General features: G+C 49.5%; 1 protein-coding gene across 1 annotated transcript in view; it reads right to left on the reverse strand.

The window, feature by feature from the left end:
- LOC122377390 (large neutral amino acids transporter small subunit 1-like) overlaps nucleotides 1-16,351 on the reverse strand; it is a 46,222-nt gene that overhangs the window by 15,253 nt on the left and 14,618 nt on the right. The window contains exon 3 of the mRNA XM_043357346.1: nucleotides 7,318-7,465. Coding sequence (XP_043213281.1) covers nucleotides 7,318-7,465 — 148 coding nt within the window. The remainder of the gene's footprint in view (nucleotides 1-7,317; nucleotides 7,466-16,351) is intronic.

The raw sequence follows: 16,351 nt of genomic DNA on the forward strand, positions 1-16,351 counted from the left end.
GGGCCGATTGTGCCCAAATTTGGCACATCGCTAGAGACCAGTTAGTATGGTGCCGTGCACAAGTCAGTTGGAGGTACCCCGTCGCAATTTCGCACGTGCAAGGCCCACCCTCTCGCTCGCTCCGTTAGTCGCCCCAAAAGGCGTTATACTGGTGAGTATTGTAGCACGCTACATCTTGACCATCTAACGTAGTATCTTTTCGGCACGGCCGGCCCGGTGACGCGCAGCTGAGCAGAGCGCTGCCGCACGCTTCCCTCCCTTGTCATTATTCCCTCCCTCCTCCCACCCGTCCCCAGGTCCACCCTCCCCAATCATTTCTCACTGTCCGCACAGAATGGGCCGCCATTAAACTCCAATTAAGACAAGCACCTCTGAAGACAGTCACATCAGGATGAGTCATTGGTAGTCATTACAAAGCAGCTGAAGCTACAAGCAAACGTCGGCACACTGTGAGACCACGCGCAGGCTTAAGGCACGTAGCACATTGGGTCTCACGTAGCCATGGTAGCACAACAAGTGCGTCACACTGCAACGGAATCTGATGATCTTAGCATATAGCCCCCGAAATTCGTAGTTCAGGACGTCTCCACCGCGGACAGAAAGCGCTGTTGTTCGAAGCAGACGTAGTTCAGGACGTCTCCACCGCAGACAGAAGGCGCTGTTCTACAGACCCCCCCCCCAACCAAGATGACGTCAGTGGGCGGAGCAAGAGTGACGTCACAAGGGGCGTTGCCAGCAGACGAAACGGAAGGAAACAAAAGTTTGAATAAAATGAAATTGAAGAATCAAAATTAAAACTCGAAAATCACCAACCTTTCGGGGATTGGTTTATGCCAGCGACTACTAAGATGATAAAGCACTCAACACGAAGACGATTCGACGGCCAAAAATTGCAGACACAGAGGAGCAAGGCGACTAAACAGGACAGAGGGCGCCATCTTACGGGCCCACCCACAAGAGGAAGGCAGAGGAAGATGACGCGCAAGGGCGTGGCAGTCACCCCCCCCCCAACTATAAAAGGGTGCGCCACCCAACCAGAGGGGGAATCACAGTCGAGGAGCCGAGAGTCACAGTCCACAGCTGGAGCCGGAGACGCCATCTGGGAGCCGCCGTCAGTCCGGGGTCACCCGCGAGAAGCCTCTTCAGTTCGAGCGATCAGAACCGAGGACAGCAGCCGACGCTTGTGACCACACTGAGAAGCGGAAGCGCAGAGAAACTCCAGAATGTGAGTGTTGTTGGAAAGTCTGCTCAATCCCAATCCTTGACCTTCCCCCCCCCTCTGCCCGGTTGCCGTGCCGTGACGACTGCCAAACATTTTTGGTTGCCATAAAATGCACTGTCAATTGGAATTGGAAAACTTAAATTACTTTTAACTTATTGGTCCAGACACCCTAGTAGCACATTAGGATCTGAATTTCGAGGTCATGTCAGAGCCGCCAGTAAATACGTTATTGTCAGTTGGAGTGCGAAATACATCGCGATTAGGTCGAGAACGGGATGCTAAAATTTAAATAAGCAGCTCAGTGTCACGAACGCTGGAATTGATGACAGGATGCGTGACAGCGTTGAAATGTCTTTGTCTTTGGTCAAACTGGTTCGTTCGATTTATTATCGGCGGTGGCCAGGTGCGATTTGGGTTTATGATTCGTGCTGTACTCACTAAAAGTTGCATTGCGAAATCATTGGTAATATTGCTATAGGAATTAATTGCGAAGTCGAAATCACTTATTGAACAGGTAAATACGGTTGAAAGGGAATGTAATGTTTTAAGGTGGCGACTGATTCATGCAATCGATCTATGAATATGGTTATGAGTTATGATTTTCAACAGATATGAATGCTTGAGCTTACGGCGGAATTTCTTCTGTTACTTAGGTGCAGAGTTGAGAGTAGTGGTTTGAGGTCGATGGTCTGACACTTTGCGACTTTAGATGGCCCTTGTACTTTGCGTCATTGTAGTTATGAGTTATGATTTTCAACAGATATGAATGCTTGAGCTTACGGCGGAATTTCTTCTGTTACTTAGGTGCAGAGTTGAGAGTAGTGGTTTGAGGTCGATGGTCTGACACTTTGCGACTTTAGATGGCCCTTGTACTTTGCGTCATTGTAGTTGCGAAATGTCGAGTAATAGGTAGATGTAGAATTGTTTGTGGTTAGAACTAATATGCGACTAATATAGGTACCGATCGTTGTGCTTTTGTAGAATAAATACTAGAAAAATCATATCTTTTGGGAAAGATCGAAGGGGATACGGAGCTAAAAAAAAAACTTACGTGGAATGAAGCTGATGAGATGTCGAACAGGGAAATATTGCAGCGATATTTTACCAGATTCACACTCACTGACACATTCGTTGAATCTACCCGGCCCGAAGAGACCGCACACACCAGTACTGCACCGCGAGTGATGACGCGCCCATCGCGGCGCGGCCTTGACAACTGTCGACTGTCGACGCGGCGCCGGCCGGCAGCCGTGGTAATCGTCGTTCGCGACGCGGGACCGTGCGCCGCTAGATGGCACATGAGAGCAGCGTCGGGAGTGGAGCAGCGGCCCCAGTAGGGCAGTGGGCTAACCGTAATTGGGGCGCGTGCGGTAGGTGAAGGTCAGCGTATAGGAACATGGTTAGTTGTGGAAAGTTGCCACGGGATACGAACGTAAACAGTTAATGCATAATTTTAAATATGACATGCTATATGATATCTAGGACTGCAGTTCGTTTGATGTGCATTGTTTACTGTTGATGGGATGATTTAAATTAGATTTTCTATGAAAGGCTAGGGATCCCTATGACAATATTCTGGCACTCTACAAAGATAATTTGTATAGGTAACTAGTAGCCCATCAGAAGCTATCGAACGAGTTTCAAGGAGTCATTTCCGTTTGAGCATTCAGTAATTTAATATGATACGGTGGATCACAACCAGACGATTGATCGGTGCGTACTAATTGGTTCTAGATCATCTGATTAAATCAAGAGCAGTTCAAGGCCTGCTAGGATTGTATACGAGAACTGATGATTAGGTTCACGCGTGCAGCAGCAATTAGGACTTGAGATTACGATTAGGTTTGGATCAATAATGCGTTTCTGTTATTCGCGTTCTTGCGAGTTAGCGCCAATAATTACTCCACCAATATTGGCACAGGGCATTGTGAGGCACAGACGGCTTGTTTGCCCGTCTCCTATGGCGTAACGTTTACCAGCATGACCGTATGAGACACAGATGCACTTCTCTAAACACACGTCCAGACCGGAATAATAAGAGGGACACACCGTCACGTACGCAGGGCATATGCACGTTTTCCGCCAGTGGTACCGGCTACTGTTAGATTTCCCGCTTAGGTAATACTGGGTAACGAGGCAGTGAGAGGTTTCTACGGCAGGGGGAAGGGGAAGATTGGCACAGTGTGCAGTGGAGAGTAAGTTATGCCAAAGGCAAGAAGCCGAGGGTCAGGGGTGAGTCACCCAAAAGTGCGGATAAGGCGAGCCGTAGTGTCCCGAATAAGTCCTCATACTTATTTTGTAAAGGTACCTTAATCGGTACTGGACAGCCTCAGGGGAGGTAACGATGTACTCCAGGACACGTAAGGCCTTGAAAGTAAATCCCAGGGTTTAAGGAGAGTTCCTGAGGAGAGTTCCAGGATATGAACGGTGGTCCCTGGGTCGTGAACGGAGGTGTTACACGCGGACCGGAAGAGGGCATAGGTAATCTCTCCCGGATAGAGAGATAAGTCGGATGTAAATCGCGTATATGTGTACCATAAGTCTATCGGACGTGTAGTGAATCCCATAAATTAGTAGGGTGGATATTTGTGCAATTATGCTGGACGGCCCTGCGATAAGTATCTTTGTCGCCGGTTAGCGGAGCATGCAAATGGATTTCGGAAAGAGACATTTATCTCGCCGGGGAGACCATGGTTTGTAAGACGCCTAACACTATCGGAGGGGATTTCGGGGGCTACCAATTAAATTTGGGTGAATACATGAAATGCGAACGTAATGCGAGAAAGGGTGTGAGAATGATGACGCATGAATCTTAGAGTAAGGCCGATAGGAATTTGGTAGAATTCGGTTACGGCAGTCGATCAAATGAATCTCGAGGGCAACTGAAAACTAGCAACGCTAATACGAATTAAGTGGGCAATTTTCTTAATGGGGAGGCCAGTGATATAGGAATGGGTGACTGGACGAATGATCACATTCAATTTATCAATGTAATTACCACCCATATGTTTGGCAGTGGTCATCAGGACTTCGAATGCCCTGTCCTTCACCTGCCCAACTGTGCCGCAAACCCAGCTGATCGGATCCCTCTATCCCTAATCCGAGCAGTGAAGAAGCATCTCGTACATCATGGTCTATACAATGAACAGAATCATCAAGCCTCTAAATTAAAAGCATCTTCCATCAGATGTATTTGTATGCAGGGTGGACCTGTATCTACATCTCTATCAGGTGGACGTCATCTCAAGATCTCTATCTGGATGCCCACATCTCTATCAGGATATCTACATCTAAATCTCCATCTCAGGATCTAATCTCCATCTCAGGATCTCTAGATCTCTCTCGGGATCTTTTCCAAGACCCTCAAGCTCCCCTGTTCTACCAGTTCAACTATCGAATCATGACAGCCGCAAATAGCTCTGTTCTTCTACTACAACCAGCCGAACAACAGCGGACAGCGGTGTTTGATTACCCGCAACGATGCAGCCGTATTTCTCTTTCTAAATCCCCTTGCTACAGTATTCCCAGTGGGAAATAGGCTGTTTTGCATGATGCAACTATGATTCCTACAAGTAGTTTGTATTAATGGACTTTTGGGAAACGGGTCCAACTGGTTCCGTTTCCAACTAAGACTGGTTCCGACTGGTTCCAGAAATGTCCAGCCGCGGGTCTGGTTCGAGTCTAGTTCCCAAAATTTTCATCTTTTACCACCTCTAGTGTACACCATGTCGAAAAGGTACCGACCGATAAGTGCATTTGGAAGCATTAATTCCCTCGCATGTGTGGGTGGCTAGGATGAGCCCCCATGGTTTTTCGCAAATAACTCGCGCAAAAAGCGGCCGATCGCGACGAAAATTTAAGCAACCTCGATTTGATTAGTTTTACACCTACTCTTAAAATTTCATGACCCTGACCCAAAAGACCTTTGACTTGTGACCTGATTCTCGAGACCATGTTCGGCCGGAATCGCGATTTGGCCTATGTCAGCTCACATTATCCGCGCTTTTCCAGTCTTTTTGTGATTGTAGACGTTCAAACATGTGAAATGATGTTCCTCCCATGCATCACGGTGGGTGTGAAGGTCACCTGAAGGTCAGGTCAGGTCACTGACCTTTGATGACCTCGGTTCACTTTTTCGAGTATTACATGTTTCTAGGGTAATTTTTTCGGGCTGATTTCGAATTTAGCATCCATTTGAACGTTAACGAAGTAGTTTAGTGCCTTCGTAACATGCTACGACGCCGGCAGTGGTAGTTGACACCTACTATTGATAGCCGGTAAGACGCCTAATGGTTGACCTGACCTGACCCGATCTGGCCTAAATGCATGAAGAAATCATCTGTGATCAAAACTAACAAGAAATTCGTGATCAGCACCCCGAAAAAAAACGATACAGCTTCACTTTACGCAGTTCTAGCAGGTCCCGATTTTCCCGACTTTTGGGTCATTGACCTGACCTGGAAGGTCAACCAATGACATAGGACCTTAAAATTGGGTATCATCGGCTTTCTCTCGTCGCGGGCAACACCCTCGTTTTTTCCGCGAACCTCTAGCTCGATCAGCCCCCCCCCCCCCCCTCCCCCTACACATTAGAAGCTGGAAAACGCCACACACATGCGAGGATTAAAATTGTCAATATTGATAACCGCAAAAAGTAAAAGCGGCCGACTTAGCCATTTTCGAAGATATCGGGCTAAAAATTTTGACAGTGGGTCATCGGCTCGGTATGTGTTCAATCACATGCTCCATTTCCTTTTTTTTTCTTCAGCACAAATGTAAGTTTTGAAGACCATCACAAAAGCAAATGCTTCGAAAGATGGATAGTGGGCAACATATCCTGAATTTGCCGTGCTGCATGGAAAGTAGTGTTGATGAGAAAAGGGTTTTTTGGTTCAGATTATTGTGGGTGCAGAATACATTGTCTGCACCCACTGGAGAAATATTGTGGGTGCAGCTGCACCCTTGCACCCATGGTTCCTACGCTTATGCGTATAGGTGATCTCTATTGTCTCATCTACTTAAACGAAGAAATAACAGTGATTATAAATAAAGAAATAGTGATATAAATAAATAAATAAATAAATTTTTAGCCCAAGGCAGCAAATACAAAGATGATGCAGCTTGGTGCTGCCCGAAAGTCAAAATGTGCAACCTGTCTTTGTATTTTTCTTGGGTAACCAAAGGTATTCCCGCATGTTGCTCTACCTTTTTAGAAACGTTTGTTTTCTACCGAAGTCCTAGAAAGTGTCGTCCATTTTTGAACTTGAGTCCCAATTGGACGCATTATAGTTCCAATTTATTCGGTACTTCTCGCGCAGACTTCGACTTTGTTCAGCGAATATGTCGGCCGTGGTCGTGTCTCCTATCACATCTCCTATCACCTATCACATCTTTCCTTCGACCTAACTTGAACCTCTCCGACCTAAGGAGGGCAGGACGTTGAACGAGCCTCGAAGTGTTTTACCGCATGTTTTACAATTAGACCAATACGACGGCTTAGGGAGCCGTCATGGCAGCGTCGAAAAGAGATGATGCTTTTCGACTCCAAGCGGGCAGCTGCGCTGCTCTAGGGGGAACCCGTAAAGTCTACGGGAAGCCATCACATTCGTGTGAAGCCCAACGCATACACACAGCTGCGGCCATTCCACAGATTAGCTGGTCGCCCCTTTTCTGCGACGGATCCCCGGTCAAGTTACACGAGAATGCACCACTAACATGAGGCCTCAAAGCACTGCTCAAACCGGATCTCCATGAATAATTGCAATTCATATACTGATAGAAGAACAGGTGGCATGGCAATACTGCAGCATTGCGATGTTAACCATGCCTTACAGAAGAGTGGGCTCTGTTGGGAGCGGTGTTTGGGCCCCGAACTGCCTGGCGAGTTTCACTCATTTCATTTTATGTGCCTGGCATAGTAAATGAATTCGATAAATGAGAACTACTTACCTTCGTCATGTTTTGTAAGATTCAGGATAAAATAAGCTAGTTCAACGTTTATTTTATCGGCCGCCATCTCCATAAACAGCCGCCATGAAATGCTTACTGAAAGATGTTAATTACAGTTGATTTTCACCCGAGTCAGTGCTCCTCACCTGTATGGGTTTTGCAGTTCCTCGGTGACGAAGTTGAGAAAGTTCCAGCCAGCGTAGGCGAACAGGCCGGAGTAGAGAGCCAAAGCCGTGCCCCCGACCGTCACCTCGCCCTCAAAAGCCGTGGCCGGCTGCAGGTGTTCGCTGTGACCTAACGAACGACACAACACAACACAAGTCGTTAAAATGCCTGGTTAGTCATTTGCGATCAAGCAATCAATATTTATGGGTGAGGTCAACATTCTGTCAAAAAAAAAAGCCCAAGTCAATCAAGGAAGCGGTCCTGAGGGGCCTGATTACGACTCGCCTGCCACCACGTTTGACGTTTACAGCGAGCACTGCTCCGGATCAGAGTGGATCAGCGGTGTCCATGGAAGCACATTTGTTCCCGGTATTGTCTGACCGGAGTTTGTGTGTACTATATGTTTGTATGGTCGCACGGGGCTGTGTTGTGTCAGCCGCATGTGACTACCAATGGCCTGGTGCCTGCAGGGTAGTCGGTAACTCAAATCTAAAGTCTTTCAGAGTTAAATGAGCCTGATGAATGCCTTAAAACAGCTGACAATGATAATCATTAAAAGCAGGCACCAATGATGCAGATGTTTCTGAAAGATCCCAGCACCAGGACGCATCGGCAAATATTTTGATAGGGTTTGCTACTGCAGCTAGTCCAACGACTGTCTGAGGGGCACGGCCGGCTGGCTATCCCTCCACTATGGAACAGCTAGGTATAACTCTGGGAAGTATAAGCATAAACGTACCCCACTGAGTTCATATGCGCTGTCTCAGTTCAGCGCTGTGACTGGATCAGGTCACCTTGATCGTTCAGTAATCATCTCTGATCAGCCCAGGCTACTGTCAAACAGCTCCTCAAATCAAATCTCCCTCAGGGAATATGATGATTGATTTTGCTGAATTGATTGACTTAAACGAAGCGGCATGAGCAAGGGTGAAGGCCAGCTCAGCACTCTCAGCAGTCAAAAGGGCAGTTTAGGCGATCGAAAGACTATGCTAGTGAAAGTTTTACGAGGGGTAAATTGTTAACCTTATTAGTGGCAGGGGGTTGTGTAACGCAGATGCGCTACATTTTTTTTTTATCTTTCATGCGGAATTGCAAGCTGTGTCACAAGCTGAAACATAGCCATCTGCGAGCGCCACACAGACACGGTCAGCCGGCTAAATCGGCTGTGATACCCGATCTCCGTCCCAGCCGGCGCCCACAGAAACGGCGCAGCCGGCTTTGACAAACAGGGGTCCCCTATAGATGACCACCCCGCTTCATGAGAACCCGGATTTGAAGTCGACAAATAGCATACCATTCGGCCCGGCTCGAACCATTTATCAGTTTAACCTTTGGAAAACAAGACAATGTCCCACGCTCGGCACCCCGCCAGAAGAGAAGAACAAGGAGAGGGGAGTGCAGACCGGCCCTGATTTGAACCAAAACAAGAAAGGGGAGCGGGGACCGACCCGGTTTGAACGAAAACAGGATGAAATGGAACTCGGTCGCCAACGACAAAATATAGGACATCTGGCCGGAGCTGGCTTCAAAACAAGGGGAGCGGAGGGCCAGCCCCGCCACCTGGCGCCCCAGACGCCGTGATCGCCGGCGGCGAATTCCACCCGACCGCTGCGTGAAAGGGTGTGACTGCCATGGCCGGGGGTGCCGAACTTCAGCAAATCACGAACGTTTGAAGGCGGAGCCAAACGCACTTTCTGAGAATGGAGGACGAAGATTGGACAAGGAGATGCTGCCCGGCCCTCTGAAGTATGACGTCATCAAAAGTATAAGTTGATGAAACGGAACTAGAACGCTCTCTCTGGCACTCCCTCGGACGACGCATTGGACGCCGCTCTTCGCTCTCGGCTGACATCTGACATCGTGGACAGCCCACAAGACACCAGCGGCTGGCATCACGGCGCCGGCGGCGGCTCCGGCCGCCTGGCCGGGCGCTGGACGGACACGGCCATCATGTCAGCGACTCCATCTCAAGTAAGGTCATGGTGATCACGGGCACGCACCTAGTCCCTAAATCCTTCAAATAATCACCCCCCCCCCCCCTCCTTTGTTACTGCTATGTGAGCCACATTATGTTTCCTTTTTTGGTGTCGTTGCGCAATAATTTAGGTCATTCAGTTTAGGTAGTTCAGTTTATTTGAGAACCTTCAGTCTAGGTAGCTTAATTTAACAATCCGATTTCGGACAACTATTTAACTATGGGCGTGGTGCGAGACGCGTGCCGACGTGGAGTGGACCCTCGTCCGGCGCCCCGGGTTGATTAAGGCGCCATTCAGTTTAGGTAGTTCAATTTATTTTGAGAACCTTCAGTCTAGGTAGCTTAATTTAACAATCCGATTTCGGTCAATTATTTAACTATGGGCGTGGTGCGAGACGCGTGCCGACGTGGAATGGACCCTCGTCCGGCGCCCCGTGGTGATTAAGGCGGATGGAGGGGATTATGCTCCGTGGGGAGTCGGGAAAGGGACGGGCGACTGTGCACCGCACCGCGCGGCATGTGGGGCTCAGTTGATGGACGGTCTGGTCTCTGGTCCCAGAACGTTTTCTTTAAAATTTGGCAGGTACAGGACTTGAAAGTATTGTGTCAGCAAGAATGTAAATAAATGTGACTTGTAAATATTGTAATATGAGTGTAAGGAGTGGTGAAAGGAAAGGACCGGAGAGTAAAATGTCACAGACCATATGCCATCTACACAGCCGGAGAGGAAGTCGTTGCGGGAGAGGAAGTGGTTTCGAGGTATCCAATCCGCCATAGTATTTGGTAACAGAACAGTTCTTCTTCTCGTCGGCCTGGTTCTCAAGGGACACCCAAATCCGGTAGGGCCCAGGTATTTTATCGAACCCGTGGGGCCCGATCCCGCTCAAGGTGGGTGGAGCCGGCCGGCGCGGCCGTCAGTGATTGGCTCAGTGGTTTGGTAGTACAGCGTACGGGACGACCAGAACTATACACGTTTCGGAGACCACGGGAGTGGCCAGGCTGGCCTCAAACATCTGAACCGATTCCACCCCTTGCGGTCGTCTGGTCAGTGCTGGCCGGTTACCCTCCTGCCTAACAAGCGTGGCGCCCGCACAGGCGCTGCTTATCCTCCTGTCCTAAGACCAACGCAGCGCCCGCACAGGAGCTGTTTATCCTCCTGCCTAACAAACGTGGCGCCCGCACAGGCGCTGCTTATCCTCCTGTCCTAAGACCAACGCAGCGCCCGCACAGGAGCTGTTTATCCTCCTGCCTAACAAACGTGGCGCCCGCACAGGCGCTGCTTATTCTCCTGCCTAACAGCGCCCGCACAGGAGCTGTTCATTCTCCTGTCTAACAGCGCCCGCACAGGAGCTGTTCATTCTCCTGCCTAACAGCGCCCGCACAGGAGCTGTTCATTCTCCTGCCTAACAGCGCCCGCACAGGAGCTGTTCATTCTCCTGCCTAACAGCGCCCGCACAGGAGCTGTTCATCCTCCTGCCTAACAGCGCCCGCACAGGAGCTGTTCATTCTCCTGCCTAACAGCGCCCGCACAGGAGCTGTTCATCCTCCTGCCTAACAGCGCCCGCACAGGAGCTGTTCATTCTCCTGCCTAACAGCACCCGCACAGGAGCTGTTCATTCTCCTGCCTAACAGCGCCCGCACAGGAGCTGTTCATTCTCCTGCCTAACAGCGCCCGCACAGGAGCTGTTCATTCTCCTGCCTAACAGCGCCCGCACAGGAGCTGTTCATCCTCCTGCCTAACAGTGCCCGCACAGGAGCTGCTTATCCTCGTCAGGTCAGCACTGGCCGGGTCATACGTTCCCATTTTCCAACCCAGGACGGCCTCAATTAAGGAGTTTCCGCTCAGCCTGGTCCGCACTGGTCGGTGGCTTAACTTTGAACAAAAGGGGTGACGGTGGAGGACGAGAACGAGAAAGACGAGTTGTTAGTTCGAGCTAGAGTCTCAGTAAATCATCCCCACTAAAGTCAACCCGCACCTAAGATGAATAAGGGACTCAGAGGGGACAGATAATGCACGTCACGCCCCTGTGCGTGGAAAGTCCACCGACGCGGCTACGGGTTAGGAGGGAGATGAGAAGCGAGTGAAATGAAAGAAGACTGTACACGGAGAGGAATCGGATTTCCCAAATGAAGCTCAGCTCGGATAGACCCCACTAAATAGTAGGCCTCGCTTGGGTAAGCCCTGGATGCGTGCAATAAGTCGCGAAGTGAAGAGAAAGGGTGAGAGCGAGTTGAGGATCGATTATTGAGGATGAGTGCGTAGCCGACGAAGGCTAATCCGTTCGGTTGCCGGCGCGGGCCCCATAAAGCCGTGGCTATACGGAGACGATGCAGGCAGCCCGGAGGGACCTAGTGACCCCGCCCGGTTTTAAAAGATAGGTTAGGTCCGCTATCGGTCCATTGAGTGATCAGCGCAGGATGACATTCGATAAGTGACGTAGGTAGTTTCGGAGATGGTTAGGACCCCAGGCGTCCCAGCGAGGAGACGTATGCCGCCGGTTAAGTAATGTCCCGCGAAGAAACGTGTGATGCTGCAGGACGGGGGTGAACATTAAATACCAAAGCATGCGAGTCGGGTGATCGCGGTAAGTCGGTACTGGCCACCCCGCTGTCAGTCGATTTACTCCGGCCGTGCAGCGGTCATTTCGGTTAGGTCTGTGACGACAGCTTAACTACCAGCAACGGATAGATAGGGCTTCGGGCACCTATAACGCTGGTAGTCGTGGATTGTGTGAAGCCAACGGAGGCTTACCCGTTCGGTCGCCGGTGCTGTTTCAAAAGCCGTGGCTATACGGAGACGATGCAGGCAGCCCGGACGGACCTAGTTACCCAGCCCGGTTTCAAAGTTTAGATAAGCCCACCGCGGGCCGTGGTACGCTTAGTTTTCGTTTTCTTATAGGCAATTTGGCACAACTGGTAGTCATGGATTCGTGTGAAGCCGACGAACGACTAATCCCTTTCGGTCGCCGGGGGCTGGCCCGAAAACCGCGGCTATACGGAGACGACGCAGGCAGCCCGGACGGACCTTAGTTACCCAGCCCCGGTCTTAAATTTCAAATAAGTCCCCCGCGGAAACCGGACTACACAGTGTCCTGCGAGCCGTAGTCTCGGAACCGCTGGCCGAAGGACATTTATGTTTTTTGTGTAGGTAGTTCGACATGGTGATGGGATGGACCGCAATAAGTCACGTAACGCGAGGGTCGAGTGCCGAAATCTGTGGTGGGTCGTATCTCTAATTGTGTAGCGTGAGCATTATGAAGCGTTTGTCTGATGCACGGAACATTGTGGTTATGAAGGGATAACGGTTAAATGAAATTTAAGGCCAATGACTCGATAACGACTTTGCGCGCGCCCTAGCACCACCGGGGGAAGTTAGGAAAAAGGGGAGGGACCGGAGATGGTCAGCTCTGGTAAATTACGAGGTATAAGTGGACGAATGGCAGGGTTGTAAGGGGATGGATAAATGGACGAATGATTGATACATATATCTGGTGGGAGATGACCCTCAAGCTAGGAAGGGCGCTGTTGTTTGAGAGTGGGACCTTTTGTTATGTAGAGTTGAGTTCTTATTTCAACGTGATCAAGGATAATGGGTTATTATTTATCTCTCCTCCCATTCCTTAACCCTGGCCTATGTGTTTCCGATGATTGATCGCCCCGGAAAGATAGAGTCAGAGTCGGAACGGGTTCGCGAGGGGCTGTACAGTGAAGGGCTTCTAGGAGCGCACCGACGGAGCTCTCTTTTCTTGCTCTCTATCTCAGTATCGAAAGACAATGCCCGGTTAGCCCGCAACGCCGCGAAACCCCGCTACAGTTGTTTTCATCCACCCCTCAGGTTTTTCGGGAATATCTCCGAAACTGCTAAAGCTACGATGCTGAAATTTTCTGACTGTTCCATTTCATTTTCATTTCATTTATTCTTTTATCACCAACGGGCGTTACCCCAATGACAGATGAAGTCAACAAATAAAACATTGATACACACTAAACAAGCACAGTAAAAACGAGCACAGTAAAAACAAAGCAGACTAGAAACATTTGTTTCCAGTAACATCCGAACAGTTACACCTACCTATCTGTGTCTCTCACTCACATACCGTTTCACTCTTGACCTGAACTCTGCCATACTACTCTCCCAGACGTCCACATCCCTGTTCGCCTCCAAGAATGCGTTGCACACATTCGGTATGCGGTTGAATGAACATGAGCGAACAGTGTTTACCCTTGCAAACGAGACAGCGAACAGTGACTGTGTACGCAGTGTCCGGGGCGGCACGTGTATAGGAAACTTTTCCAGAAGAAATGACGAACATATTTTGCTTCGATGAATGTTTCGGAGAAACATAATGTCGTGCTGCTCGTGTCGGGCAGCTAGGGTGTTCACCTTAAAGTGTTCAGTGAGGTCACGGTAAACAAACGACACCCCGCGTACATGGGAGCGGGCACAGAGCCAAACCAGAAACTTCTCCTGCACACGTTCAATCCGCTGCATGTGTGTCCGCGCCGCTCCACTCCACACTACACTGCAGTACTCCAGTATTGAGCGGACGTTGGCGTAGTACGTTGATAAAAAGGCTCTGTGTTTCGACATGTCAAGCGAGCGTCCTCGTTTTCCCGTCGCAAATGTCCGCATAAGTAGACCTAACGCTCTGTTAGCTTTGCGTACGGTGTGCTCAACATGATCTCCAAACGTAAGCCTTTGGTCCAGAAGAACGCCCAGATCTCGCATAACTTTAACACGCTCCAACGATACGCCTCCTATCGTGTAAACTCCCAACACTGGTTTACACCTTAGGGTCAGGGTCAGGACTTTGCATTTGCTTGGATTCAGCTCCAGCTTCCACTTATCTGACCACTCGCACAGGCTGTCCAGCTGGGCTTGGATGAAATTGACATCTGTCTCATTATCGACTCTCCTGTACACCTTCACATCATCAGCGAACATCAGCGTTTCTGTTTCGATAACACCAGGCAGATCGTTCACAAAGCACGCGAAGAGCAGCGGTGAGATCAATCCGCCCTCCGGTGTGCCAGATCTCACAGCCACCCACTGGGAACACTTGCCCTGGACCACCACTCTCTGCTCTCTCCCAGACAGATATGAGCGAATCCAATCTAGAGCTTTATCTGAAATCTGGTATGAACATTTTAGTTTGTGAAGGAGTAAACTGTGGTTAACACTTTGAAAAGCCGAACTGTAGTCTGTGTAAATGACATCTGTCTGAGATCCTGCAGAGATGTTGGTCCAGGCTTCGTGTAACATGGTACATAGGTTTGTAGCACACGACCGGCCGGGCATAAATCCATGCTGCTGAGCAGAAATGGCCGGTTTCACATGTTGAAAAAGCTCGGTAAAAACTACTCGTTCCAAGACTTTGCCGAACAGAGGTAGGAGGGACACGGACCGGTAGTTTTTTGCGCATGTTTTCGGACCCTTTTTGTGTATGGGTACAATATTGGCACGCTTCCAGACACGTGGGAAAACGCCCTGCTCCAGCGACAGTCTACATATCATAGTGATAGGCACAGACAGCTCCACCGCGCACTCTCTAATCACCCGGGCACTCACATTATCAGGGCCGCATGCCTTGTGCGGGCTGATGTTGCACAGTATTTGTTGTACTGTGCCCTCGCCCACATGAAAGGACAGCAGCGGATCTAACGGATAGGCCGGGGCTGGCGGGAGCTCAGTCACATTTGGGTCGCTGAACTTCGACGCGAACGTGCGGTTTAAAAGCTCGGCTTTCTCTAGGCTCCCAGTTACTTTTGTATCGCCATCATAGAGGTGAGACATTTCGCCGTTTCGACCTTTCAAACATTTCGCGAATGACCAGAATCGTTTTGGGTTGGTATTCAGATCATCAACCAGACCAGTGAGATACGCATAAAATTTTTCACTTGCTATACGCTTAAAACCCCGGCGTTTCTCGCGGAACAGTTCATTGTTGTCGGCCGTCCTCGCCTTCTTCATCCGCCGGTGGGCCGCCTCCTTCTCCCGCAGAGCCGCGCGCAGCTCCCGGTCGAACCAGGGCGGCTGACGGCGTCCCAGCTGCGCCAGCGGAACGTAGTCGGACACGGCGGCCGTCAGCAGGTCATAGAAGATGTCTGCCGCGTCGTCGACCGGCAGCCCGCCCAGCATGCTCCATGAATTAAATGCATGCTCCTAAAACTAAATTGGGCACATTCCCTGAAAATTTCAAGTTCATAACTTTATCAGGGGCGGCTCCAGAGCACTGGGAATTGGGGGGTCCTATTCGTGAAGCGAGTCATTTGGGCGAAGATCACGATGCTGATGTATTATAACTGTATGCACCAGTTTTACGAACAGTGAATGAAAGGTATCATGTGATAACATATACAAAGTTATTGTGCATCCTCTTTTGACACTTTTTGCTATAATAGGCGGATCCAGGCGTCCAAAAAGGGAGGTTATGTTTTACCTCCCAACATAGGTGCTAATGGTGTCAATCGGAACTTGAATTTTCGGAATTCCGATTTTGTCCAATGTCCAATTCCGAATTCGGTTGGACAATGACAGCGGGCTTTGGACAACTTTGGACAATCGCTTGCTACACCTCAACATTTTTATAAAGTAATCGTGTTTAAAATTGATTGGCTATTATAAAACTCAGCTTTCGATATGATTAACACTTTTGAGCTGGTAATCGTACAGTCACCAGCACTTGCTACTAATCACTTCGTTTTTGTTCAGCAGTTTGAAGACCGATCAATTCTCAGTCGCGCAAGATACGTCAAACGATCCATTTGGTCCTCCGATTTTCGAATATCTAACTTGTTTTTGTATATTCGAAGCATTTTGGGATGGGGAGCTAAAAAACCTCTTTTCTGCCCTAAAGTGTGCCCCAAGAAGTCGTAGAACCTAGCCCCGCCTCTGATCCACAGACCACTAGTGCCATCTCTTGTCAGCCGAACAAACCGCAGAAGTAAATAATGACACGTGACCTTTGCACACGCTACAACTACTACGCAGCTGTAGTGGGGGAAGCGGGGCGGAGGCGTGGAGAGGGACGCGATTGGTC

The sequence above is a fragment of the Amphibalanus amphitrite genome, unplaced genomic scaffold (assembly GCF_019059575.1).
Source record: "Amphibalanus amphitrite isolate SeventyFive unplaced genomic scaffold, NRLGWU_Aamphi_draft 000044F_arrow, whole genome shotgun sequence".
NCBI classification, from domain to species: domain Eukaryota; kingdom Metazoa; phylum Arthropoda; class Thecostraca; order Balanomorpha; family Balanidae; genus Amphibalanus; species Amphibalanus amphitrite.